General features: G+C 40.8%; 1 protein-coding gene across 4 annotated transcripts in view; it reads left to right on the top strand.

The window, feature by feature from the left end:
• The window catches only part of NEO1 (neogenin 1), a 395,751-nt gene that overhangs the window by 345,607 nt on the left and 22,454 nt on the right, over positions 1 to 27,690 (top strand). For 3 of the 4 annotated variants that reach the window (XM_059714916.1, XM_059714914.1, XM_059714917.1), the window contains exons 15-22: positions 317 to 511; positions 1,991 to 2,086; positions 3,516 to 3,739; positions 9,890 to 10,028; positions 12,404 to 12,511; positions 15,801 to 15,995; positions 23,805 to 23,873; positions 26,145 to 26,292. In XM_059714916.1, coding sequence (XP_059570899.1) covers positions 317 to 511; positions 1,991 to 2,086; positions 3,516 to 3,739; positions 9,890 to 10,028; positions 12,404 to 12,511; positions 15,801 to 15,995; positions 23,805 to 23,873; positions 26,145 to 26,292 — 1,174 coding nt within the window. The remainder of the gene's footprint in view (positions 1 to 316; positions 512 to 1,990; positions 2,087 to 3,515; positions 3,740 to 9,889; positions 10,029 to 12,403; positions 12,512 to 15,800; positions 15,996 to 23,804; positions 23,874 to 26,144; positions 26,293 to 27,690) is intronic. The other variant, XM_059714915.1, reaches the window with a different exon arrangement.

Genomic DNA, 27,690 nt, shown 5'->3' with positions numbered 1-27,690 from the left:
ATTTTTCTTTATTTTTTCTATTATAACAACCCTGTGTTTTTGGTAGGATTTTCCATTTTATTTTTAGTTTTTACTTTGTTACTATGCACAGAAGAATGAATGGCATTCTTTCCTTTCTGTAACCCTCCTTTTAGAGGATTGAAAAAGGAAAGAAAACTGTAAGCTGGGGGGGGGTGGGGGGGTGGAGGGGATTTCCTAAAATATTAGCAGTACTTTGTGAAGACATTGAGAATATACTGGATCTAACTAGTATACAAGAATATTTTGCTTTATTTTGTTTTGGATAAATCCTTAAATTGTTTTTTTTATTTAACAGAAACTCGCGTCCCTGAAGTACCCAGTTCGTTACATGTCCGTCCACTGGTTACCAGTATAGTAGTAAGCTGGACTCCTCCTGAAAATCAGAATATTGTGGTGAGAGGATACGCTATAGGGTATGGTGTTGGCAGTCCTCATGCACAGACCATCAAAGTGGACTACAAACAGAGATATTACACCATTGAGAACTTAGGTGAGAACAATTCAGGAACATTGTTTCCTAAATTTTAACCTGCTTTGTCAGTATTTTCCAAGGCACAGTATTTTTTTTTTTAAAGAATTAAAGTACAGACAGGTCATATTTTTAAAAGAAATTAAACTACAGACAGGTCTCTTTCAAAACTCTTTCAATATGAAGGTTCTGTGCTATGACTCCAAATTTGACTGACATTTATAATACAGGCAGTCCTCGACTTACAACGTTTCAAGTTACAATGTTTTGCACTTACAGCGTTTCTAACTTGACACCCTGCTTCAACTTTCTGACGTTAGTTTTGACTTTACAACACTTGATCTGATGCTGCGTCACCCATCTCCCTGGAGAACATCTGTCCAAACTTCCTTGGACACTTTCTTTAAGAAAGCAGACAAGACTCCAGAAAATCCTGCAGACAAGACTCTTGAGAAGACTCCAGCCAAGAACCCTTCAAAAAGTCCAACCAAGAGCCTTTCAAAAAGTCCAGCAAAGTCTCCTCAAAGAAGTCCTTCCAAATCAATATGATTGCTATTTACAATATAAATACATTAATGTAGTTATATTACTCATCTGTAATTGATTGAGTACAAAATTCTGAGTTATTTTTGGTGAAAATAGGGTATCAGGCCTCAGTTCAGGAACCAATCCACCATTTATAACATTGTTTCCTATGGGAAAATCGGTTCCGAGTTGCAACATTTTGGCTTAAGACGTGGTTTTCAGGAACCAGTTGTGTTGTAAGTCTGAGGACTGCCTGTAATCTCATTTTTGTGTTAAAAAGCTTTTTTTTTCCTTGTTGTTTCTTTTTAAAACAGGGATCTAACATTTACAGAGTTGAAGCATTTTTTCTGCTCCATTTGGTCTTAACTTCTGTCTGCGTGCATGTCTTGGTGTTTCTTTTGAATTTGTAATAAAACTTTTTGTGTTGAGCAAGTAGCCCTGCCCAGTTTCTGCCACTGTCACCAGGAAAATCTGGATTTAACAGCACATGCTTTAATAATAAGCTGTCCAGAATGGACCAAAACATTTTTCTTTTGTGTAGAGCAAGGCATGGAATAGTCATTCAGTAGCTTGGTTGCAGTATGTAAAGACTTTTGAAGCAATAGGTGATAGACTTGGTAACTGCTTTGGGTTTCAGCATAATCAGGCCTAACATTAACATGGTGAGGTTATAAAACTTTCAGCATGAGCATGTTGTTAGCATTCTCCTCAAAGTTATCTCATCTGGGCCTCTGTTCAAATTGTTGTGTGTATAGATTTCAGGCATTATGAGAAGACAAACTCTTGTACACCAGAAGTAGTTGTCGTTGCGGAAACTCAGTTTTAATTTTGCTGATCATTACATACCCTTATCTCCCTTACAAGTAAGATAGTGAACAAAATGGAGAGAAATTGGAAGTAGGAAATAGGAGCCATTAACAGTTTGCAATGATTTATTTGCCCTAAAAATATATATTTGAATTTTTCTTCCATCAGATCCAAGCTCCCACTATGTCATAACTCTGAAAGCTTTCAACAATGTTGGCGAAGGCATCCCACTCTATGAGAGTGCAGTGACCAGGTCACAGACAGGTAAAGCCAAATGGTTAACTTCTTGTTTTCACACAGCTAAAAATCCTTACCTTTTGTTCCAGAAAAATAATGCAACATTACGGGGTTTTCCCCTGTGCACAGGTATTCTTTATGTCCTAAACTGATTCACACTGTGGACTCAGTAGTTAACTTAAATCTTTAAGCCGACTAACCAAAGCCGTATGCTTATATATGTGATATATATTTGGTTTTAATTTTAGAGTTTACCTTACAGCCATTTACGGATGTTCTCATTTCATAATGTTGGTTTGCTTAGTGCAGTTTATACATGTGCAGTTCTAAAAGCGTGGTCCCAAATCTGATCTTTTACAGATGTCTCAACAAAATATAATATTTGTTACACCTTTCAAACTGAGACTGCCTGTAATGCATACACTCGCTGTATGACGTTCAAATTTCAGTTTGCAGCAACTTTGTAAATGAACTGCTTATAAACCACATATAACCTAGGGGTATGGCTACACAAACAAGTTACCAGGAGTTAAGCAGGGGCATTCAAAAGATTGACTACTCTCTGGTGACTGTCTGTGTGCATGCTCTTATCCCATGGCAAATGTGAGTGGAAGTGAGAGTGAAAATGGATAAGCTACCTACCTTGCATTTATTGTGGGGTAAGAGCATACACGCAGGCAGCTAATGCAGAGCAGCAAGCACTCTGTGTAAATTCATACCTTGTGATATTTTATTTATGTAGCCATAGCCTTAGATTTTAAGCTGAGTAAGCTGAGGTGTTGTTAATTTATGGCTCATTCTCCATCCTTGTGTAGCATTTTATTTTTTTTATTAAGGCATAGTTGTTTATTTATGAGCTTTGCTGAATGTGTTAATCTTTCTTTTGAAGTTCTGGAATTCTGTTAGATTTCTGGGGAAACTTGCTGTTTGAATTTCCTGAATTAACTTTCAGTTTTAGATGATGCACAATTTTTTTGCTCAAAACATTTAAAAAGATAATGGCAGTTTCCCTCCAATCTTGCCTGAACAGTGAATTACCCACCTCTAAGAAGTTGACTTTATCCCTGTTCTTTTTCACACCATTGTTTTCCAAAGAAGGAATAAGCAAATGTTTTCAGGCAGATAAAGCCAAAGGATGAATTTGTGTTGCTATTCTGATAATATTTGAGGATTGTTATATGATGTTTGAACTCCATTGACACTAATATGATTAAGTGGCAAAGTTTATAGCATATTTTTATTTGTAACCCATGCCTTAAGAAGGGAGCAGGATTGAGTAGCTATTAGTTGTATGTTGCCTATTAACTCTGGCTTTTCTCTCTTTTTTTTTTTCCATTTCTCACCTTTCATTCCATTATATTACCCTGCATTCCCCCTTTTTGTTTTTGTTTACATTAAAATTCCACCTTCCCCGTTTTAATTATAATACACTACTTTTTACCCATCAATTCCCTAGACACTTCTGAAGTTGATGTATTTGTTATTAATGCTCCATACACTCCAGTGCCAGATCCCTCCCCCATGATGCCGCCAGTGGGCGTTCAGGCTTCCATTCTGAGTCATGACACCATAAGGATCACTTGGGCAGACAACTCTCTGCCGAAGAATCAGAAGATCACAGATGCTCGCTACTACACAGTGCGCTGGAAAACCAACATTCCTGCAAACACCAAGTACAAGGTACAGGAGGCTGAACAGCATTAACGCAGTTGGTGCAACTTAACGAGCACAGTTTTAATGCTCAATTTAGTGTTAATGGAGATTTGAGGGCTGAGGCATTTGCTTAGCAAGCAGTTTAGCTTTGGATCCAATTGTATTTGAGATGAATGGACTCCCTTCACAGCAATACCTCTCAGCAAAGTAATCACTTTGAAGGTTTTTATAGACTTGCTGTAGCTGGACTTTTTAGGGTCTCTTCTTCTGTTGATGTTAATGCTTTATGTGAGTGTGTGGAGGGCAGACATACACAGGATTAATTTCCACTGCTAAAATATGGGTGCTAAAAAATTTAGATAGACCTTGCTTTCTTGATTTGGCCTTGGCATGATCTGCTTGCATGAAGGACATGCGCTTGCCCTTATGGGAGCTAATAGCTCAGTTATACCATATATGCTGCTAATAGCTTCTTCTCAGATGGTAGTGTAGGGAATCTAAATTAATGGAGTGAGTCATGCACACAGTTTTACCTGGAAGATATTTACCCTGTCTACTCTGTGTAAAAGAAAAGAGACAAGCCTTTCTAGCCATACATGGTTGATGGGCAAAAATTTTTATGGAGGTTACTGGATGCAAAATATATGGTATTTCTTGCTTTTATGATATTTCTTGCTTCCCAGATTTTTCTGCTTATACTATACCAAAGGTAATTGATTTCAAGGTTTTGTGGGGTTTTTTGGTACTAACAATTACCTGGAGGCCTGGAAAATGCTGACTGTAAATTTCACATTAGAAATGAGACTCAGAGGAAATGGTTGTTACATTTTCCGGTTAATGGAGCTCCCTTTATGTTCCTTTATGGGGCAAACTCGTTACAAACCAGAAATTTATACTGGTATGAAAAGATATATGTTTTGTGTGTTCCTTCTGTAATGTCAAGTATTATTTATGTATGAACCCAAATTCCTGAATCACATGCACAGGGTGCCTCGGGAGCTACTTATGTAGTGCTGTAGCTTCATTAGTTAAGACCTTCACATAAAGAAAAAATACTGTGCTATGAATTTCTCCCATGATGCTCTATGTTGACTGGGGGGGGGGGGAGTTCCATAAATAGTGGCCCCAAAATAATATTAAATAATGAAATAAAATGGCCCAAAATAATTCAGTACAAAAAGCATTTGCCTTAAAGGGTATATGCTTTAGACCCATTCTCGTACCATCATTATCTGGTATCCCACAGTATCTGTCTAACCAATAAGTTGGGGTTTCTTTCCTGTCAACCATTTATTGTTTTACTCGGCAGTGGCAACTGCTGCTTTTCTGCACGCTGAAATGCAGGTATTTCCTCAGCAGTCCATCCATTATGTTGATGTATCTCAGCCAAGTCCCTTGGTAACCTTAACTAGTATATTTTGGTGAAGGTGTTTTGGTGCTGTCAATCCTAGGAGCATCACTTAGAGAATTTTTATTAAACTAATTACCACTGGGCAACCAAGGTACCATATTTATTTGATTCCAGGAAGAGGTGTTTTTCCCCATTTAACATGGGGGGGGGGAAGCTCCTCATCTTGGAATAGGTACAAGGCAGTAAGCGGGGCAACCTGGAGTGAGGGTGAAACCTACTGTAAGGTGATAAGGGAGGAAGAGGCAAGGTGGAGCAAGCAGAGGCTGTGAGCGGGGGAAATGGAGGGGGAAAGGTAGACGGGAGCCCAAAGCTGTAGGGGGGCAGAAGTGGTACAGGGAAGATGTGGGGGAGTAAAGAGACAGAGAAGTGGGGGCAGCCCAGGGCTGCAGGGAGGCAGGCACAAGGTGAGCTAAGTCGGGGGTTGGGGGGGGGGGAAGCTGCCTGCCCCGCCCTTGCCTCCACACCACCTGCCTTCTTTACTGCCTGTCGTTTTACTGCTCCCCACCATGAGCCCCCGCATTGCTTCTTCCCACTGCCTCCCCCATAGCCTGCCTGCCTCCCTGCCACTTCTTTTCCCACTGCAGCAGTAGGAGGAATTAATTTAAGATGATTCTCCAGTAATTAGATTTGTATATGGAAAGTTATAATAAGTTAATAAATTTTCCATGTATAGAATCTAATTTTTAGATGGTTGTCTTAAATTCAGGGTCATCTTGGATTGAGGTAAATTTGGTATTTGAGACTAGCGTGGGGCAGATTCTTGCTTATGCACAGCAATTCTGACACAGCTGGATACATTATGGGACCAGAATTTCCTTGTTCTGGTTTCTGGTTGGTAAGATTTGGACATAGCCTTTTATTTAGACTGTGGTAAAGAGTTTATTAGGATTCAAAAATAGAATGAGAAATGCATCAATAATGACAATTTACAGTTATAATTAGGCTCGGCAGAATGCTTTTTTAAATAATTTTGATGGATAATATCAATATTTATTTTTCAGCATTTATTTAAATTTTTATCTATTTGATTTTTCAGGATTGCACAAAAATAGGGATGTGGGGGGCAGACAACTTATTAATGACAAACACAACTACTATAGGACTGCCTCCAGCTGAGTGGCAGAGCTGCCATCAGTTCCTGCTCCGCTCGCCCATTACTCCCTCGTCCACTTTGTCACTTCCTCTTCCTTAGTTCCCAGTCCCCTGGGGCTTCTGGGCGTTGCAGTCCAACCTACAGTCAACACAGTTCCCCATCTGCCATTGTTTTTCTTACATTCCCTTTCTATAAATTTCGATTATTAATGATGGAAATATTTTTTTCATCAGGCTGTAAGTCTGAGGTGAAATCAATATTTATCACCATTTACCAATAAAAATCAAATCCTGACAAGCCTAGTTGGATAATGGTGTGTATGGTGGGGGGTGGGGTACTCTAAAATTATAAAAGCCTTTGTCTGTCTGTCAATAACACTTGATTTGCACTCTGATTTGCTGACAGCCAGTCACAGTGCAAAGAAGCATTGGGACAGTTGGCAACATGCCGCCATGATGTCGGGGACACGGGGGATGGAGCCGGGGGCAAGGCCAGCGCAGGTCTCTGGAGGAGGTGGCAGTGGAAAGGACAGAATGGGTGCAGGTGACGATGGAGCGGGGGGGAAGGACACCGGCGCTGGCCTCAGCCCACCCCTCCCACGTTCTGCCATCACCGTCTGCAGGGCCAACCTGGCGGCAGTGGGGGGAGGAGCAGGCCTGACCGGGGGCGGCACACAGGTGCGCCATGGCAGTGAGGGAAGGGGAGGAATGGGCCCGATTTGGGTGGGAATGGGCCCAATGCCAGGTGGTGGGGAGCAGCAGGCCCAGCCTGATGCTGCCTAATACAGAAGCAGCTGGGGGAGGGGAGGAGCAGGCCTGCTTCCCCCCCTTGGGCCTGGGCCCACTCTTCTCCCTCCCCCGCATCAGCCCCGAGCCCGCTCCTTCTGTCCCCATGCCACTGCTGCCGGGTTGGCCCAGACCTGCTGTTCTCCTCCCCCACCGCGGCAGCCCAGCTTCTCCCCACCCTCGGGCCTGGTCTTCCTCCGCATTGGGCCCAAGCCCACTCCTCCCCTGCCGCTGTGGCGGGGAGTGGGGAACAGGCCTGACCCCAAGCAGCAGGGGGGAAGGAGGCACAGAGCTCCATCCCTGCCTGCTCCCCTCTGGTCATTCTTGATGGGCAGTTGGCTAGTAAGGTTTATAAACTGCCATGTTTTAGGTCATAAGTCAATGACTGACTCTTGGGGTTAGGAGGAAACTTTTCAAGACGTAGGTAGGCTATCATCTCATTACTCAGGACAGAGTTTCTTTGTAGACTGATGTGTAACTTGTGATATTTCCACCTTGCATCAGATAACCCCAGTGGAACACAGATACATTCCTGAGTAGCACTTCTTGTGTAAAGCTGATGAAAGCCCACTCTTGAGCAATTGTTTTCTCGTTAGCTTAAGACTTGTTCATCCTTTGCGGGCAAAGGTGACTGTATCCAGCAGGGTGGGGAGAGAGAGAGAGAGAGATGGGAAAGAAACAGGTGGGGGAAAAAGAGAGAGGAAAGAGTGCTTACGTAAATTTCATAGATTTCATAGATGTTTAAGGTCAGAAGGGACCTCAGTAAATCATCGAGCCTGACCCCCTGCCCTGGGCAGGAAAGTGCTGGGGTCAAATGACCCCAGCTAGGTGCTTGTCCAGTCTCATCTTAAAGACCTCCAAGGTAGGGGAGAGCACTACCTCCCTTGGAAGCCCATTCTACATTTTGGCAACCCTCACTGTAAAGACATTTTTCCTAATGTCTAATCTAAATCTGCTCTCTGTCAGTTTATGGCCATTGTTCCTAGTAACCCCAAGAGGCGCCCTGGTAAACAGAGTATCCCCTGTTGCTTGCTGCTCGTCGTTCTTTCCCTCCTCCTCCCCCCCCCCCCCCCCCAAAAAAAAAATTGTAGACAGCCACAAGATCCCCTCTCAGCCTTCTCTTGCAGAGACTGAAGAGATTCAGTTACCTCAATCTCTCCCCACAGGATCTTACCTGCAGGCCCTTAACCATACGAGTAGCCCTTCTCTGGACCCTCTCAAGGTTTTCCACATCCCTCTTGAAGTGCAGCGCCCAGAACTGAACACAGTTCTGCAGCTGCGGCCTTACCAATGCCGCATAAAGAGGAAATAGCACCTCCTTAGACCTGTTCATGATGCACCTTCTAATGCATGATAGAGTGCAGTTAGCTTTACATATCACTTCGTCACATTGACAAATCATGTTCATTTTGGAGTCGACAATGACTCTGAGATCCCTTTCTGCTGCTGTGCTGCTTAGAAAGTCACCTCCCAGCCTGTAGGTGTGTTGATGATTCTTTCTCCCTAGATGCAGCACTTTGCACTTACCTTTGTTAAACTGCATCCTATTCTGTTCTGCCCACATTCCCAACCTGTCCACCTCCTCCTGAATCCACTCCCTGCCCTCCGTGTTTTCTTTGCCTCATAATTTGGTGTTGTGCATGGATTTGGACAGAGTGGTCTCCATGCCCTCATCCAGGTCACTGATGAAGATATTGAACAGGCGACTTATAAACCCAATCTTTGCCTTGAACAATCTGCTCCAGCAGGGGCAGGAAAGCAATGAGGACTGGGTACAAGAGGTTTTTGGCTTTCCTGGCCACTCGTTTCTTCATTGCCTCAGCTGTGTGTTGCTGTTCAAAGGCCAGTGCTCTGTTCTGGATTGATGACCTCCAGGATGGACGGTTATGAGCGATTTGCTCCCATGACTTGGGTCAATGCCAAAATGTTTTCAGGACACCTTTAGGGACATCCTTGAACCATTTCTTTGGTGCACTGCAAGAGCGTACTACATTTGACAGTTAGCTGTAGAAGATTTTCTTCAGCAGGAGAGTTAACTTGATAAGTATATTTTTGTGAAGGTTGTAAGTCTTAATTAAGTCCATTTTAGAAGTTACTAACCACTTCTCTCTGTTTGGATTAGGGATAGGTCCAAATAAGGGATCAGATGTACTACATTTTTTAACTTTATGCATCAGTTATCATCTGTTCATCCTCAAGACACATACAGCAAATGGCAGAAAATTTGGCCTACAGGCAGCAAACAGTGCTTAGATGACTGAAATATGAATTGTATTTCTGATTACCTGTGCTAGAAACCGCGTGTAATTTAGGATTGCTTTCCAACAGATAATCCTTCTTTTTGAAAATTGGTGTAAACCTTTGTTGTCCTGGCATCTCTAAGTACTTACACTTTCCAGTGTTTTTGAACTCTAGATAGGTTTCAGCTTAGCTTTCTCACAGGAATCTGGAAGAACGCTCAAGTTGCAAGATAGACTTTTACTTTTGGCTCCTTTTTATCATTCTTTTCTGAAACTAGGGAAACATTTAATGAAATGCTGTAAATTAAATGCCACCAGTAAACAGCTAGAAGTCTTGCTGCATACCAAGTGTGCCCTAGACCTTGTAGTGTTGTTTTTAAATATATAATTGACTATTGTTGAAGCTCTTACTGATTGCAAAAGGGATTTCTAGTGTTGGGTAGTATAAATGTTCCATTAATACTTGATTCATGAATTTGCACAACAGGGCAAAGAAAATGAGAGAATTAATGGCTGTGGTTATCAAAATGTTATTGGAGCAATGTAATAATGCTGCTTTTAAACACTTACTTAGACAAGAGCATGTCTGAGAGCTTGTGTTAACTCTTGTCCAGTTCAGAAGTTCCTGATGCTTTTCTTTTCTTTCAGACTGCAAACACGACCACTTTGAGCTATTTAGTGACTGGGTTAAAACCTAACACCTTGTATGAATTCTCTGTGATGGTGACTAAAGGTCGAAGATCAAGCACTTGGAGTATGACAGCACATGGAACCACCTTTGAATTAGGTATTGTGTTATAGTAGTGTAAGAGTGATTGTTGTAGCTGTGATGGTCCAGAAATTATGCAAATGGCGAGGATTTGTTCGAGTGATATCTCTTAAAGTGAGACAGGCTTTCAAATGCAAGACATTCATCCTCAGGATCACATCTGAGGGAGAATGGCTTGCATTTGAAAACTTGTCTAACTTGATTCCAGTTAACCAGTTGGTCCAATAAAAGGTATCACCCTAAGAAATCCATGCCTCTTGTATTCTGTTATGACATTCTGGAAAAGCTGACCATCCTGATAAAATGAATAAAGTGTGACCTATCTTAGTGCTAATTCTGTGTATAGATTTAAAATACTTATGATAGTGATTTACTTGCTGCTATTTTGGGTTTTTTTTCTTTTTTGGAGAGTAAAAAACTGATTTAAAAAAACCCCTCTTTGAAATACAACAAAGGAGAGATCACATGTAACAGAGAACTTTCATCAAATTACAGAAAATAGATGGCTTAAACGATACACCACAGATGAGAAAGAGACATATGTTAGAAACATCTGAGAAATCATATCCTAATTGCAACTACTAAGAAATAGCTTAGCTATTAATAATTAAAATTTTGTCAAATTCAAATTCATTAATTATAGAACAAGAAAGAAATAAGACAAACTATTTCAAGAACTCTCCATAGAAATTTAGACATCAAAATCAGCTTTAAATTCGCCTTCTCCTTTGTGAATTGCCTACGCAGCTTTGAACCCTCCAGGAGCTGTGTGCTGTGCTCACAAACTGCAGAATTGCTGGTAGGATCATAACTGCTGGGAGTGCCTCTTGGCTAACAAATATTAGGCTATCCCTCTCCCACAGTTACTTATTTTTCACTGACAGGATTGGTCAAAGAGTAGGCAGTTTTTGTTTTCTCTACTTAAGCTTTGATTTTTCTTTATTTTAGCTTAAATTTAGCTTGCTTATTAGATTTACTTTGTTTTATTTTTTTAATGGTGCTTGGAAATAGATCAGTTTCCAAATAGCCAATTTAAAAATATTGCTTTAAAAATAGGTTAAAAGTTCTCTTTCTTCCTGACCACAGTCATTAGGGACTTCTGTGAGCAGTGTGGCCAGCTCTCATGAATTTCATAACTTGTGACATTTGGTGTTTTATCTTAAACCCCAACTCTTGGAGGTAAATAGGTGAGAATCTCAGTTTTCTTTTAAAACAAGAAGTAAAATCTGGTTGAAGGAGAACAAACTTGAAAACATGACATCAGTGCACACTAAAGGTTTGAAACCTAACAAGCAGATAGAGTTCCACAAGTTTCTTTTTGTCTTCCTTTCCTTCTGTCTTTCTTCTCATGATTTTGAGCACCTGACTTGTGCTACATAGGACTTATCCTTCAATTAATATTGAACAAAGGTGTGGCATAGTGTAGCTTGAGTGTAGCATGGGAATTGGAAATCTCCTGAGTTCTAGTCCTCCCTTTGTCACTGATTTTTCTCACTGTAGCCTGGAAATGTGCATTGTTTAACTCTGTTCCTCCACTTGTTTGGGCCTCACTTTCACCATCCATGGTTACTAAGTGTTATTTTCCATGGGGATGTTAATAGTAACCCAACTCAGGGGATGATGGGAGGTTTAATTCCCAGCAGGTCATATATGTAAAGCACTTTAAACATGAAAAGCACTGGGTAAGCACAAAACATTACTATTAGAATATTAAGTATCCATGGCAGATGTAGTTTGCTAAAAGTTCCATAATTAGAAATGTGTCATGGTTTTAATAGTGGTAGAGGTCCAAGAAGTAGCTGGTCATTGCATGGGTAAAGACATCAGCACCTTGCATTTATATGCCATTAAACTGAGCCCCAGCTGGGTATTCTAGTTCACAATGAGATTCCAGTTCTAGCATTTCACTCTTTTCTTGGGGTGGCTTGTGTCATTTCCTCATTTTGTGCAGAAGGGGCTAATGGGGAAGAGAGCACTCTCTCAAATAAAAGGAAACAGCAACTGTGTATCCATCAGATGTTTCCAGAATTCAACCAAATTTCTCTCAACCAAAGCTTCACTTCTGCAAAGATAATCCCTCAGATTTTTATCTTTTTTTAAGATGCATTCTGTTTATATAGTCCATGATTCACAGCATCTGTTGGTGGAAGTGCTTTAGAAACAGATAGCTTCTTATGGAAAGGAAATATTGCATGCCATATGGTATTTGCCAGTGTAATGGAGTAAATCGCTAAAACCACCATCCTGGGGTGGTAGATTTACCTTAAGATTATATATACTGGGTTTCTGTTACTGGTTATGCTCATTCTTTTGTAGAAAAGCACATTTTAAAAGATGATTATGAGTAAATTTATATGCATCCAATAGTGTCTGGTTTTTTTGTTTATTTGCAGTTCCTACCTCTCCTCCAAAGGATGTGACTGTAGTAAGCAAAGAAGGAAAACCTCGGACCATAATTGTGAACTGGCAGCCTCCATCTGAAGCTAATGGCAAAATTACAGGTGCTGGTTTTTTGTGTGCTTTCTGGAACGATCCTCTTTTCTTTCTTCTGATATGCAGAGTTGTGGAGGGTAGATGGAGAACATACCTAGTGAACAGCAGCATAGATGCTTTATTTAATGCTTATATGGATATGTATCACAATCACTTTACCAATCCCAAACTCATCCAGATGTCTAGACCTTCATCCCATGTGTTCATCTTCTCATGCAGCTCAAATCAACTGCTTATTTTCACATCTACTGGAAATGTGTTCAGTTTAAAAAAATAAAGGCAACACTCACATTTTGAGTTCACTGCCACTCTACTCCTTGGCATTCCTGGGCTTGCATTGCAGTGAAAGACTCTCCCTAAAATGGAGGTCTAAAGAATTGAAAATGAACACTGAAGAGCTGTCATTTTAACTGTTCCAGAGCAGATCGTCCTCGCTGTCTTACATACGCCTAATAACACACTTTCAGAAACACACATCTACAGTTAGACAAGCCCATATATATATGTGTGTATATAAATATAAAAATATATCTATCTAGATATAAAAAAAATTCCCCTTTGTACAGGCATGGACTCAAACCCAGTGTGTCTAGCCACTGGAGGAGCCTCTTTGTTCAAGGCTAGTATGCATGTGCATGGGAAATATGCACACTCTGGGTCCTGTAGAACAGCAACCGTTTGCGGCCGCTCAGTGTTCAGCTCCTCCCAATAGATTGGTTTGTTTAGCGCTGATACTGTAGATATGCACAGTTCTGCCTGCTTTCATTTTCCTCTTATCTTTGTTAACTGCAGGCTTCAGGGCTCTGTGTAGAGTGTCTTGCTTATTATCAACATTATTTCCACTCTGTGTCTTTGGTTAAAAGTTGTTTTTATATTAAATTCATCGTAATTTTGCCTTTTTTAGAGAGACCAGGACTATTATTAGAACATTTTCCACCCTAGTTCTTCATTCTCTTTAGTTGGTGCTTGATGTTGAGGGTTTGGTTCTGCATTATAGATAACTGTGACGACAAAGCTGCATTCATGTAGTGTATGTTATACGTTGGAAAAATAAGGAGACCATGCGAATTGTTTCAGAAAACTTTTGAAATGAAGAGGAAGTGGTGGTGGTGGTTGAAATTGTAACTAATTCATTTTAGTAACTTTAAAAAAATACTTTGTAAAAAAAATAATGTTATGATTTATGTTGTGACTGATAACACTTGCTCTTCACCATGCAAGGAACTAGTTGTTTATTGAGTTGGAAAGGTGAGACTTCCCTGTTTTACTGTTGGTACAAGTATCCATTTTCTAACCTTTCTACTCAGTGAATGTTAAATTGGCAAGCCAAAAGACATTACATCTATCTTAGTCTAAAAATTGCTTAACCCGGGCTTCTCTACTTGCAAATTATGCAGACAACCCAAGTTCATGCCAATCAAAACGATCTATTACACCCCTTGAAGATGTATAGAGGGACACCTTGAGATATATAATTGGCCAAATTTGAAAATTTGCCTTCCCAAGCACGAAGAAGTATTTGACCATTCTTACCCTGCTGATGAACATAATGGAAAAACCTAGCTCACTTTCTCAGCTGGGTTAAACAGAATTTTGCAAGGCTCAGCTTTTTTACTGTTGTTTAAATATGCAATAGCTGTGGCCAAATGTTTTAAAAAGTCCTTCTCTCAACTTTTTGTAATCCCACTGTAAGAAGGGATCTGATATAATGATGCAGGTCTACGAAGCATTAGAATTCCCTTTGTGTCGGATGGATATGAAATCCACAAGTTTTATTGGAACACATGACTGGACTGCCCTCTGGTGGTATTAGGGAGAACGGTATAGAACAGTTGTTTCTTAACTAAGTACCATCCGTTCTACATATTGAATGATGTGTGGGGTCCAGTGGGAAAGAGAACAGTACTTTGTAGAGATGTAGTCAACACGTTATGATAACACACGTATAAATAGGCATTTCTTAACTTTTGTGGACTTACGTTTGCAACCTTCTTGTTCATGTCATAGAATCAGAAAGTTAGAGTTGGCTGGGACCTCAGGAGGTTACATTTAGTTCAACCCCTTGCTCAAAGCAGGGCCATCCCCAATTAGATGATCCCAGCCAAAGCTTTGTCTAGCTGCGTTTTGAAAACCTCCAAGGATGGAGCTTCCACCACCTCTTTGGGTAACCTGTTTCAGTGTTTTACTACCTTCCTAATGAGAAAATTCTTCCTAATATCTAACCTAAGCTTCCCTTGCTGCAACTTGAAAGTGATGCTCCTTGTTCTGTCATGCATTTTTATATATGTATAAAATACTGTAAAGTGCCAGTCCTGGGTTCTAGATGTCTTTCCTGTACAATACATTGAAAACACCAACCAATTAATACAGACAAATATAAACTCACTTGAATTACCTTAGTCCATGGGAGAAATTGTCGCTTTACATACTCCCCCTTGCACAGACTAGGTCATTGGTGTGTTGTTTTGTGGCTAGACCAGGAAGTAAATACCAAGATTGCACCTACCTGCACGCAGCCCCTTGTTCACTTCAAGGTGCCAAATGATGTAGGAAGTCCGCACAGGGAAGAAAAACGTCAACTTATTTTTTCTCATTTGTTCAATTATGTAGGAGAACTAGACTACCAATGAACTTGCCCTATACTTGTGTTAATAAGTTTGTTTTTTTTAATGCCATTGTCTGTTACCTTTTGCTAGCTGACAATACTTGTACTATATCTTGCTTTCCTACATGTAGGTCATTCAATAAAAGATCGCACAGATGTAATTTTCCTATAGGTTTTTGTGTGATATGCAAAGATAGTTTCAATTCTTGTTTTTAATTTTCTTTTAATAATAAACAGAAAGCACCAAAATTAGTTCTGCATGAGAAAGTACTTAGGATGCTTTTGTTTAATTGCAGGATTATAATTTTTCTCTAAAATGTTAATGGTTGAGGTAGAACATCCTTATAACGGTTTTCAAATTATTATATTACATTGCTCTCCTATGGTTCGAAAGGAAGATAGGAAAAAAGGGATTTTCCCCTAATTAAATGTAGACTATGTGAAGTGAAGAAGGGGCACTGATTTTTCTAAACACGTTTTGTAATATTGTAAAAATTTCAGGTGGGATGTGTATCTGTACTTACATACAGTCATATAGTCTGAAATAATAAAGTCAAAGATTTCTGAAAATCTTAGTGACTTAGGAGCAAAACTCACTGAAAGTTAATAGGACTTTTGTGTTCTGATTTAAAGTCTATTGAAAATCCTACCCTTTAATGCAAAACCTTTTTCTTTTTGGTTCCTTTGAACAGGATACATCATTTACTACAGCACAGATGTGAATGCTGAGATACATGATTGGGTCATTGAACCTGTTGTAGGAAACAGATTGACTCACCAGATCCAAGAATTAACCCTTGATACACCATATTATTTCAAAATCCAGGCACGCAACTCCAAAGGCATGGGACCTATGTCAGAGGCAGTCCAGTTCAGAACACCCAAAGGTAAAGTCTGATGTTTCTGCATGTGTTCTCCAACTTACTCTTTAAAAACGGTGTAGGAAAAGCTACTGGCAGCATGAATTCTGAATTCAACATCAAGGGAGATATAAAGGAAAACGGACTCTGCCTAGGAAAACATGTTTGCTGTTCTATTTTTGGGCTGTTCTTGCATGTAATGAACGTACAAGCCAGTTTGTGCTCAGATGTTTGTGGACCCTTATTTTTAAATTACTGATTGACTCATAGGTCTTCCAGCTGTTAATGCATACAGTCCATGCTTTAGGTGTGCCTTGGAAAACTGATTTCTAGTTCCCTTAAGATTTTAGGTCCAGTGTGTTGCATCCGTCTGTGGTGTAACGGTTCAACCAATAGGGTTTGCAGTTGGTGGCCTGTGAACAATTGCATGTTAATGTGATGGGTGATATAACGTTGAACTAGCATGACACAACTGACTCTTTAATCAAGAGGTGCTTGTTCATGGGTAACTGATGAAATGGCAGGAGTAAAAAGTGCATTGAAAATATTATGCACTGAGTAAGAAATGGAGGGAAAGTTGTTGTCTAAGGGAGGTTATTAATGTAGATATTTTATCTTTTGAGAGAGAGAAACAACTTGACAAAAAGTTATGCCCAGATTTAGTATCTCTTGGCATTATTTCCATGTTAGTGTCTGTTTAAAAAAAGGCGCTTAAATCTCTCTAGTTTATTTCTTCTTTGTGAAACTTTGAATTCTGTCTGTCACTTCTTCAGATCTGGTGATCTCTCTTGTTCTTTTTTCCTCCCCTCTGCTTGTCCTGGTAGCTGAATCCTCAGATAAAATGCCTAATGATCAAGGTAAACGAATGGACATCCTTTCTCTTTTATTCCTTCCCCTTTTTTTGTGCATGTTTTTCTTTTCCACACACAGTTGCACTTGCTAAATGAAACATATACCAGCTGCTCTAAATATAAATGAGCAAGATCTCATGGCGCTTTTAATAGCCAAGGAACTGGAAATTCTATTTGTGGTTTTTGTGTCAAGAATATAAAGTGATCTCTGCAGTCAGATGTCACATGAAAGGACAAATGGGTTATGCCGGAGCTGAATCATTCTGTCAAAATGAATTTGGATTAAGTCACATACAAGTCGGTGTCTGACCAGTGGACACTGGATCTCAGTATAGAGAGGTGGAAGATCAAAAACAGTTGGCTAATTAACACAAGTGCTGTTGTGAGCGCTACATCTGTAATCATTTTTACAGTAATGGGAAAATACCCCTGGTCTCATTCAGCTTTCTGCTTGAGAGATTCTGCCTGTCAGCTCATTTAGAGCCGTCTTCCTTAAAGAACACAATTACTTGAGCCACCAAAAGCCTAAGGTTTAAAGGTCCTCTCTTGACAAATGGTAACGTGGAGCTTACTTTGTGAAGACAAGTTATATCATGAAAGTTCAAGGCAGTTTTTTATTTTCTCTAAAATAGGTTTAACAGTCCTATACGAGGAGGAAAAATGAGCCTAAAAGGGATAAACTCTTGCAGGGACTCTTGCAGTCTGTTTAGCTAAAAGATTCAGCCTGCCTTAAAGTGGCTCAGAATATATTCTGCAATATTTAGACCTCCTTTTTTTAATCCAGTACTGAGAAGTTGGTTATAAACATGGTTAATTTTGCCAGTTTTATATCAAACAGTGCCATTAGGGAATGCATCCTTATTGAGCCTTTGCTTCCAAATACACTGGGTGTGATTTGGCATCACCTATGAGGCTACAGCAGGGGAAACAGAATTGCCATTTGTTCTTCCCACCGTCTTCTGACAGACTAAAGCCTCAGGTTTTATGTAAACGATGCTGCATTCTCTCTTTCATACTGCTGTGCTAGCCAGCGTTATACACACGACAAGCCTCCATGTCCAACATACAACACGTATGTCTTTTCTCATAGTAACGTTTTGGCCAATGCCCTTAAATGCATATACCTCTTAATTTGTAGAAGCTAGTATTAAAATCAAGAGACTTCTGTTATAGTATTGCTGTAAGAATAAAAGGGATTTGAAGAGGTTATCGGTGAGAGCACTTGGTGAAAGAAAGGAAAGGAAAACCTAGGCTGAATAATGGAAAACCTTGACAACAGGATCTGTTGGAAAAGACTTCCTCAGGATGAGGACAGGGAACTGGAGAAAGGAGGCAATACACCTGTACTGTCCCACAGTGAATTAAATCTCTGGCCTCTGCATTTTTGCTGATTTGTCTGAGCTACATGCAGTGGATATGTTTTCAAGGAATATGTTTTGAAAAGCCTCTCCCCCATAATGTTTTTCTTCGTGTACATAGTCATTACCTTGTTCCCCGCCTTCTTTTCCCTTGTAGTACAAGTGTCAGCATGCGGTAAGACTGGTTCTTTGTTGAAGCTGTCACTGTGCAAACATTTGTTTTGGTCAAGTACAAAAGAAAAGTAAAAGGGAGATGTCTATAATATACAAGAGAGCTAGTTTAAAATAGTACAAGGTAAAAGTGTTTTTTCTAGCTCTGGCATACTTGGGCATTCCCAAGATTGATGGACTAAAAATGGATATACTCAAATGTTGGCAAGCCTTTTAATGAGTGCAAAGAGATTTTATTTCAACCAGTCCTCTCTGTAGAGGAAAATAGAAGATCTCAGTGCACAATTTTTAGTACAGCTCCCTGCAAACAAATTGGTACACACCCTAAACCAAAAGATAGGGCAGGACCAAATGTTGGTTTTAGGGTGTTTATTGTATTGAAAACAGGCAGTTTTTATACCTCTGGTTGCAATGATGATTCCTTTAGGGGGAAGGGGGAGAAGCTGGTTGCTTATAATTTTTCGTGCAGTGAGACCAGTTTTTCTTTTAATTACAGAAGTGTGAAATGGCCATAATAGGATAATCAGGCTCATTACCATTCAGATAGAGCTGTTGTCAAGATAATATTAGACATGAACCAAACTCCCGAGAATTTAGAAGACAGTCTATTGATCCCTCGTTCTAGGAATTAGATATTTGCCAGCAACAAACTCATCAAAGTCATTACTGGAAAGAGGCCTACATTAATAGATTTTAAGGCCAGAAAGGACCATTATTGTGATTTAGTCTGGCCTCTTGCATAGTGCGAGCCATAGAATTTTACCTAGCAATTTGTCCATTAAGTCCTTAGCTTCTGATTTTGAGCTTCAGAAAGTTATCTGTTTTTTATTTAAAGACTTCAGGTGATGAAAAATTCATCCTGCCTCAACATAAATTCAACAGTTTAACCACTGGAATATTACTGGTAAAATGTTTGCTTTATTTCTAGTCTGAATTTTTCTAGTTTGGGTTTGCATTCATCCAAACTGATTATGTCTTTGTTTAAGAGCCCTCTCATACCAGCAGTCTGCTCTGTATGCAGTTACTTGAGACTGATCAAGTCACTTCTTACCCTCCTCTGCAATAAGATGAATACATTGCGTTTCTTCAGTCTGCCATTTTTTTATCTTCAGTCTGGTCATTCTTTTTTGAACCCTTAGTCAGCCTTTTTAAAGTGGGGACGCCAAAACTTGGACATAGTATCATAGTAATGAAGTAACATTTTCAGAAGCACCAATGTGATTAGATAAGCCAAGTCCATTATTCAAAAGTGACTAAAGGAGCCTATGTTTCATTGGCTTTTGCCTATTATCTCACAAAAGCTGCAGGCAGGCATAAATTTGAAGCGCTCCAAATTTCACTCCAATTTGGAGTGTTTCAAATTCAGAGCGTTCCAGGCAATGGACAGACCTGCAGCCCCTTGCCAGAGCACTTTAATGTTGCTGAACCGGCACCAGTGTGCTTCCCTGTGAGGGGTGCAGTGGGATTTGCTCAGTCCTGTGGTTCTGTCCCCCTCCTCCCTCCAGGTATGGAAGAGCAGAGCAGATGGCCAGTGAGCACTCTCTCCATGAACTTGGCCTTCTGTCTCCTGGTCCCAGGACTGGAGAGAGTGATTCCTTGCATGCCTCGGGCTCCAGAGACTGCTGAGGATAGCTAAGCACACAAGAAAGCCTTCGTTGGCTTGTCCTCCCTGTTCCTCCTTCTCTCTTTCTCTCTCTCCAACCCTCTCCACCCCGTGGGAACACTTTGAACACTGGAGGACCAAGTAGTCCATATGTCCAGAAGTTTCAGGAAGTTCCTCAAAAAGTAGTGCTTTAGTTATGTTCCGCATTTTTGGAGGATCACTTTTGAAGTGCTTCAGCCGTTTTTGAAGCACATATTTTCTCACTGTTAGAAGCACATCATACGTTACATCTCTCCAGGATCTTTGCCAGCCATGATTATATTTTTCTTCAAGATCAGTTTTAAAGATGGTAAATAGCACTGGGCCAGAAACAGTTCCCTGCAGGGTCTCAGTAGAAATACCCTCTTTTGGATAATGATTCTCCATTTATGGTTTTTATGCCTATTATTTAACCAGTGTTTAATATGCGCCACACTTTTTTGTACAGGAATAGTGTACTTTAGTGTACTTTTTATAGTGACTTTATAGGAGTTTGTGTGTGACATTTTTTATGATCTCCATTCTCTGCAGTTTTTGTAATTTTATTAAAAACCTTTATTAGGTTGTTTGACAAGATTTAAAATTGAATCAGAATTTATGATCTCCATTCTCTGCAGGTTTTGTAATTTTATTAAAACAACACTGATCAAAATGAATTATGCTCCCATTGTTTTTCATTCTTTACTGTTTGTGCCCAGTATCAGTCTTCATGTAATTTGACCCACCTGAGGTATCCGGCTGTTAGTGGACTAAAGTTACACAGGGCATCCTGTGATCTTTATTTCTTGGTTCTCTGAAGCTTCCTCAGTATTCCAGGGTGTCATAAGCACCAGCTTCAGTAGTTCAGATTATTTCACTGGCCAGTTCCTTCAAAACTCCTCAGCACAAATTGCCCTACAAAAATTAAAAATGTCATTTTTGTATTTGCTATTTGTCATTTTGCCTAAGGCCTCTCTACACATGCAGGTAAAGGTACAGTGGAACCTAATGTGCAATCCACACAATAGCACGTCCCGCCATGCTGCACATTCGTGGCAGGAGGTGCAATTGTGGGATGATCATTAGATGCCATCATACCTTATCACAGATGCAGCAGCACTGGTACTCACAGCTGCAAGCCCTGCAGCTGATGTGGTTTGGCAGGGCTTGCTGCAGTAGTAGTGATCCCCCACTGCGAGCCCTTCAGTAATGTGGCTTTATCCCTGCCAGCCTTATTCCCCCATCCTAGCACAGACTTCCCAAAGAAGGACCACTGTCCGCCCATCTGCCACCCAAGCCGTGTTACAGACAGATTGGGGACAGCACCAACATGTAGCTGGGGGTGCTGGGGAAGGATCCACAAAGGCCTGAGAGTTACCTTTGGGGTGTAGCATTCCTGGTCAGACATCAGGTAGCGATGCTGTGCTTCAACAAAGCATCCAGCTTGTTTTCTAGTGCTGTGCAAACCTTTGGTTCCTGATTTGATCCAGCGGAGATTCAGCCCAATTCAGTGGGCAAATATCCAAATTGAATCAGAGGACCCTTTAATCTCTCCATAAGATTCAGGGAGATTTGGACATATACACAGCTTTAAATATTTTTTCTTCATACCTCAAGGTACCAGGCAGCTCGTGAATGCTGTGATGGTGGGGCGGATGGAGTGTCCCACAGGCACGTGGGGGGCTCGCCAGCACACTTGGCAGCAGACCCGGAAGTGGGCCAGAAGCACATCTGGTCCACTTCCAGGTCTGCCAGGAAGCGTGCTGCCTCCCGCCCCCCCCCCCCCCCCCCCCGGCTCAGTGACTGGTACCTCCTGGGTCTGGGTGGGCACCTGGGGCCCTCCCACGGCCGATCTCCATACTTCCAGTCTGCTTCCAGGTTTGCCACTGAGCACATGGGGGGCCCCCCCGTGCTCCTGTGGGACTCTCCGTCCGCCCCAGCATCACAGTGTTCATGAGCCACGCTTGGTACCTCAAGGTATGTAGGAAAAACGTTTAAAGCTGTGACTATGGCCGAACCGCTGATTCACCGAATCGGCATCGAATCTTCAGATTAAGATTTGGCCGAATTGAATCGGGGACTGTGATCTGAATCAACAAATCGAATCACTGTCCCCAATTCGGGCCGAGTCCGAATCGAATACAGCCCGTTTCACACACCCCAATGTTTTCTGTCCACATAGCTTTATTCAGCTCCATGCTGTCTCAGAGCTGATTTTGCAGAGCTTTTTTTGTTTTGTGGTTTACAGATGGCACAGTTTTCCTACAGAATTCTTAGACAGGCATCTTTACCCTGGTTATTTACAAAGTGCCGGTAAATTTACAGGCATTTGGCCACCCTGCTGTGCTGTAACGTACCGATGCAATTTGGGGGATTTCTTTCTTCTTTGCACGTTTAACAAATTCCTTCTTTTTGTCCTTAACTCTGCTGACTATAGATATATTCATACCTTTGGGTTCTTTTATCAATTATCTGAATTGTTTAACCACTGATCTATTGTTCTTGCTATCAATTTTTCCATTTGTTAATTTTATATGTGTGTGTCAGTGAGTGTGTTATTTCTACTTATCCAAAATGTTTTTTTCACCTGCAAAGCCTTCTTTTCATGAATGTGTACCTTGAGGCTTTATGAAGCATTTATTTTGCATATTTCCGGTTCTTTATACATGTAAAAATATAAACTGTAAAGTAACAAGTGAAGGAATTTTTAGATATGAGTCATGCTGTTCTAGTATTACCATGTGCTTGTCATCCAATGCTTCTTTGGATTGGGCACTAACTTTGGCATTCAGAGCATTTTTGTATCACCACAGTTTTAATAACCCAAAAGGGAAAAAACAGACCTGTGTTTCGTCTTTGCTGGGGATATTCTGCCAGCTCAGTATGGGGCGCTGACATTAGAGTAGAACCTGGGACTCCATGTGTCTTGCTGCTGCAGCAGATCACCTGAATTTGATCTGAGTTATATAATGGGAAGCATTTGATAGAATAAAAGAGAACTTTACTCAGATTGTTAGGTCACTTTTTATATTCAGCACTCATGAACAAGCCAGTGATGGTTAAAATTCTGGAAGTGGACATGTTTTTTTGCCTTGAGTTAGCAATGAACCAACTGGCAAAAATACGTACAACCATTGTAATCCCCTAAGCGTGCTTACACTCTATACAAAAATACTCAGTCCGGAACAGCGATGTGTCTTTTTGATGTGTTGCCTATGAAAAACAGGTGACAGACTGTTGAACTTAGTCGAGTAGCCTTCAATAAAAAAAGGTTTTAGTATTTTTTGATATTGCAGTTTCTCTGTAGGGGGGAGGAGGTGAGGGCAAAATAAAATATTATGGGGAATTTGATAGCAGTCTTGCATGGCTGTTAAGAATCTTATTATTCTGTTGAAGATGCATTTCCATTGGGTATATTTCTAATCTTGCATGTAATTAGGGCTTGGGAAAAGGAATTTGTTTTATAATCCACTGATCACTAATGATAAATTCCAAATGCAATTGTATAAGAAGCTGCTTGCTTACGTCAGTCTGCTTGTTATCATAGTTGCAACCTTCTCTTTTATTGCATTTTTAAAAAATCAATAAAGAAAAGGCCCAATTAACTGGGAGAAAGTGGTAATACAAGTAGCCATCTGTTTCTATGTGGGGTTTAAACCTGCCTGTTTGAAACATACCTGCTGGAATATATTTGCTGTCCATATCTATGCGGGGGCGAGGGGGGAACTTGTTCAAAATAGCTCCAGGTTTCAAGTTTTGAAAGTTAGTTAGGACATGAACAATATGCATCTCATGACTAATAATTATTAATGTGGTTCCCCCCCTCCTCCCCCAGCTTCGGGAACTGGAGGTAAAGGAAGTCGGCCAGTGGATCTAGGACCGGACTACAAACCACCAATGAGTGGTAAGAGCCTTCATAAAAACATGTCAACTGAGATCTGTGAGGCTGAAACAGGACATACCTTGGGATTACAGTTGGAGATTTCTCCTAAAGATTAACTGTATTTCATAGGTTTGGTGACATCTTCTCCAATAATTGAATTTTTCTCCATTCAGAAACCTTTTGAAATTAAGCAGTTCTCAAGTAAGACAGGAAAAAAAGTTGATGCAATACTATGTTAGAGTCATTCTCCATTATGTTAAACATGGTAACAAATATCCTTAGGCACTATATTTCAGTTTTCACCAAGCCTTTTTCACAACCTAACTGAAACAGATTAGCATTTGGTATTTTGAGACCCTTGCTTTGTGGTAACACTGGTTTAGAACCAAATAAATTTTATTTTTTCAGCGGAAAATGATTTTTGTAGATTATCAATAAAGTGGGAAGTGTAGATACAGTGTTCAGGGGGATACCTTATGCCCTGTAGTTCCAGCAGGGTCCATGCTCCATGTGTGTTAGTTTTCATGGACAATGTTGTTTCTTGAGCAAGGTCTTCCTTTTCACCCTCAACATTCAGCTTCTTAGATGCAACAGATATCTTCAAGATTTAAAGGAAGCTGATTTTCCATGCAGCTTCTTACGCTGCACTTATTTGCATTCCAGCAACTTCCAGTAGAGCATTAAGTGATATGGTTAATACCTGTCATGTATGTCTTGAATCCTCTCCACAGAAGGATAATTTATGCAGTGGAATGGCTTGTCCTCTGAAGGTGTTTTTTCAAGTGTCCACGCCTCTCTGTGCTTATACTCCAGAGAGCATCTTATGGAAATGTATCTTTGAATTAGAGGGTTATGGATTCTGGTCCTGCTTAGTCTCTGAAGAGTTGGTTCCAGTCTGACTGGCTCCCAGAAAGCTGTGTCACTGCATATATAAGCATAACCATCATGGAAGGTTTATATGGGCCTGAGGAGAGGACTTGTTAACCAGGGTCTTCATCTTGGAACTTTTGGTGCTCCTTTAAGATGACCAGGACTCAGACCAGGGAGTATTTGAAGATGAAGACCGATATTTTCAGTTTGACTCAGTATTTCAGAGGAAGCTAGTTTAGAGAGTAGGTAGCAGGTTTTGATGTAATTCTAGTTGTCCGTGCTGTGAAGTTATGTAGCATTTTGTACTAGTTGGTGTTGCCTAAGGGCAGATGTTTTGTGTCTGTGTGCAACAGCATTACTGTAGTCCAGACACGTGGTGATACACACGTGAGTGACTGAGCTCAGGTGTCTTTTAAGATGGGGGAGAATTTACACAGTATCGACATCTTTTGATGGGCTAAGCACTAGGCTTTCCATCGCTATCATCTAGTCTTCCTTTGACCCTCTTTATGATAGCTAGTTGGGTGTCTCACCAACCCTTAAAAGTTTTAGCAACAGCTGTATCTGTCATTGCATATTTTTAATGGGTTATCACTTGGAAATAGGTCAACAAAACATCATTTACAGGATGTTAGTTGTACAGGGCCATAACAAGATGATGATGTGTACATTTTAATAACTACACAAAGGAAGGGGTATTTAGCTCAAAATACAATTTTATTTAGATAAACTATTTATTAGCTTGCCTTAATCTGTATAATTCCTTTATACATTTGTAGTAGGGCTGGAGTGTTATAGTAGCTATGAGGGTCCAGAAAATGTCTGGGAGGCGAGGCTTTTTTGTGATATGATATTTTATTGCACCAGCTCTATAGTGGAAAGAAATGTTAGACAAGCTTTCAGAGGCCCTTCCTCAGGTCTGGAGGAGGAGCAGTTGCAGGCTGAACATCAGAAAAGACTCCATGGAAATGCAGTCTCCTTGAAGGAGGGCTGTGAACCAGGAGTAAAGAGGTGTGAGCGGTGGCTGTTACAAGACTGGTGACTTTGAATGGTCTTACTCCGTCTGTTCTACTGCAATGTTTTTGTCTTATAAAAGTACCTACTTGCACCTCTTTAGTCTTAGTTCAAAGCCCTCCTCCAAACAGACTGTTTGCATGTCCTAGCCTGTAGGTATCAGCCTGGCTTGCCTTCTGCTTCAGACTGGCAAGGCAACTGTTGCCCATAAATTCGTCTAACAGCTCTCCCAGTTATGCAGTTGGTCCAATATAAGATATCACAGAAAAGACTTGCCCTTCATATTTCTGAACGCTGCTGATTCCTTTTTGTATCTTGTGATGGGGAGTATTTTCTTAACTAAACTATACATAATATACATAATAATGAGCTCTCTTTCTCCCTCCTTCCCCCTCCACCCTTTTACAGGCAGTAACAGTCCTCACGGAAGCCCCACATCGCCCTTGGATAGCAACATGCTTCTAGTGATCATAGTATCTGTTGGAGTGATCACCATTGTGATAGTGGTGATTGTTGCCGTCTTCTGCACTCGTCGTACCACTTCTCACCAGAAAAAGTAAGAAATCTGCTTCATGACACTCTGCATTTTTCTTTATTTAAGTACATAATGCAATATTTGTGATGCCTGGGAGTTCCCCCACCAGTGATCTAGGGGAATCCAAAGTAACTCTGTCCTGAACAGCAACCCAGAAATCTAGAAGTGTTGTGCTGATTTCCCCATTGCAGACAGGCAGTGCCTTGGATGCCCAACCCAGTGATGTCTCCTTCTGCTTGCATTTAGGAGTGGCAGTTGTCTCTAAGTATGCATGCCTTAGTCCCTTGCCTAAACCATGTCCAAAATTATAAAGGTATTCAAAGATGGCATAACATAATCTATATAGTCATAAAAGCCAACATAAATGGTTTCAGCGTAACATGGGTTTTCCAAAGAGACTACATATGCCTTATCAGTACAACAAAACAAGAAAACATTCATGACACCCTACAAACCCCCAAAGCCTAACATGGAGTGTGAAAGGGGATTCAAGAAATAACATAGCTGAGATGAGGTACTTTGTCTTTTATCTAATGTTCTCCCTATTTTATTTGATTTGTCCTTTTCCCTTCTATTACTGAGAATCACATGGCTTGATTTAAGTTTCTCTTCCTTTGTGATCGCTTTGGTTTTCATATTTAGTGTTTCAAAAGTTTACAAACCAGTGAATTACAGATGGTGTATTGACTCAGCAGCTATAATGGATCAGCAGAAGCACTCTCTCAGCCATATACTTGTCCTAAATGGAAATAGTTAAAATATTGGGTTTATTCCCTATTGTCATTGAAAATATACCATAAGAATGTGTAAGATAATGAACATCCAACTAGAAAGATGATCCATTTCACCATACAGCTTCCTCCACTACTTGCACTATAGTAGGGCTTTGCAAAACGGCACCATTCCATTTCGACTTGAGTTTCGAGGTTTCAGCGGAACAGCATTTAATTTCGAATTTCATTTCAATTTGAAATCGCTGTTCTGTTTTGCTTCATCGTAACAGTGATGCTGTTTTCGAAGTTACACTCATTCACTATAATGGGGAAGCTCAAAACAGCCTCTCTCATGTGACATGCAGATGGGGGCCCATAATCCCGGGAGGTCTGTGGGGGCTGTGCCAGTCCTCCCAGGGCTGTGGACCCCGATCTGCCTGCCAGATGATGGAGGGAAGCCAGGTGCTGCCGCCTGGGACCAGGGAGCTGGGGAAGGGAACTGAGCCCAATCGCTCAGTTCCCCTCCCTAGCGCTACAGTCAGCCTGGGGAAAGGAACTCAGCCCAGCTGGGCTGAGTTCCCTTCCCCTGTGCTGTGATTGGTTTCCTGCAACCCGGCCACAGGAGGCGGAGAGAGCCATAGCTGTGCTCCCGGCTGAGCCACATGGGGCTGCAGAGCTGCTGGGAGCACAACCCTGGTTCTCCCGT

The sequence above is a fragment of the Alligator mississippiensis genome, chromosome 11 (genome assembly GCF_030867095.1).
Source record: "Alligator mississippiensis isolate rAllMis1 chromosome 11, rAllMis1, whole genome shotgun sequence".
Classification (NCBI taxonomy): domain Eukaryota; kingdom Metazoa; phylum Chordata; order Crocodylia; family Alligatoridae; genus Alligator; species Alligator mississippiensis.
This window is presented reverse-complemented; position numbering and strand designations above follow the sequence as displayed.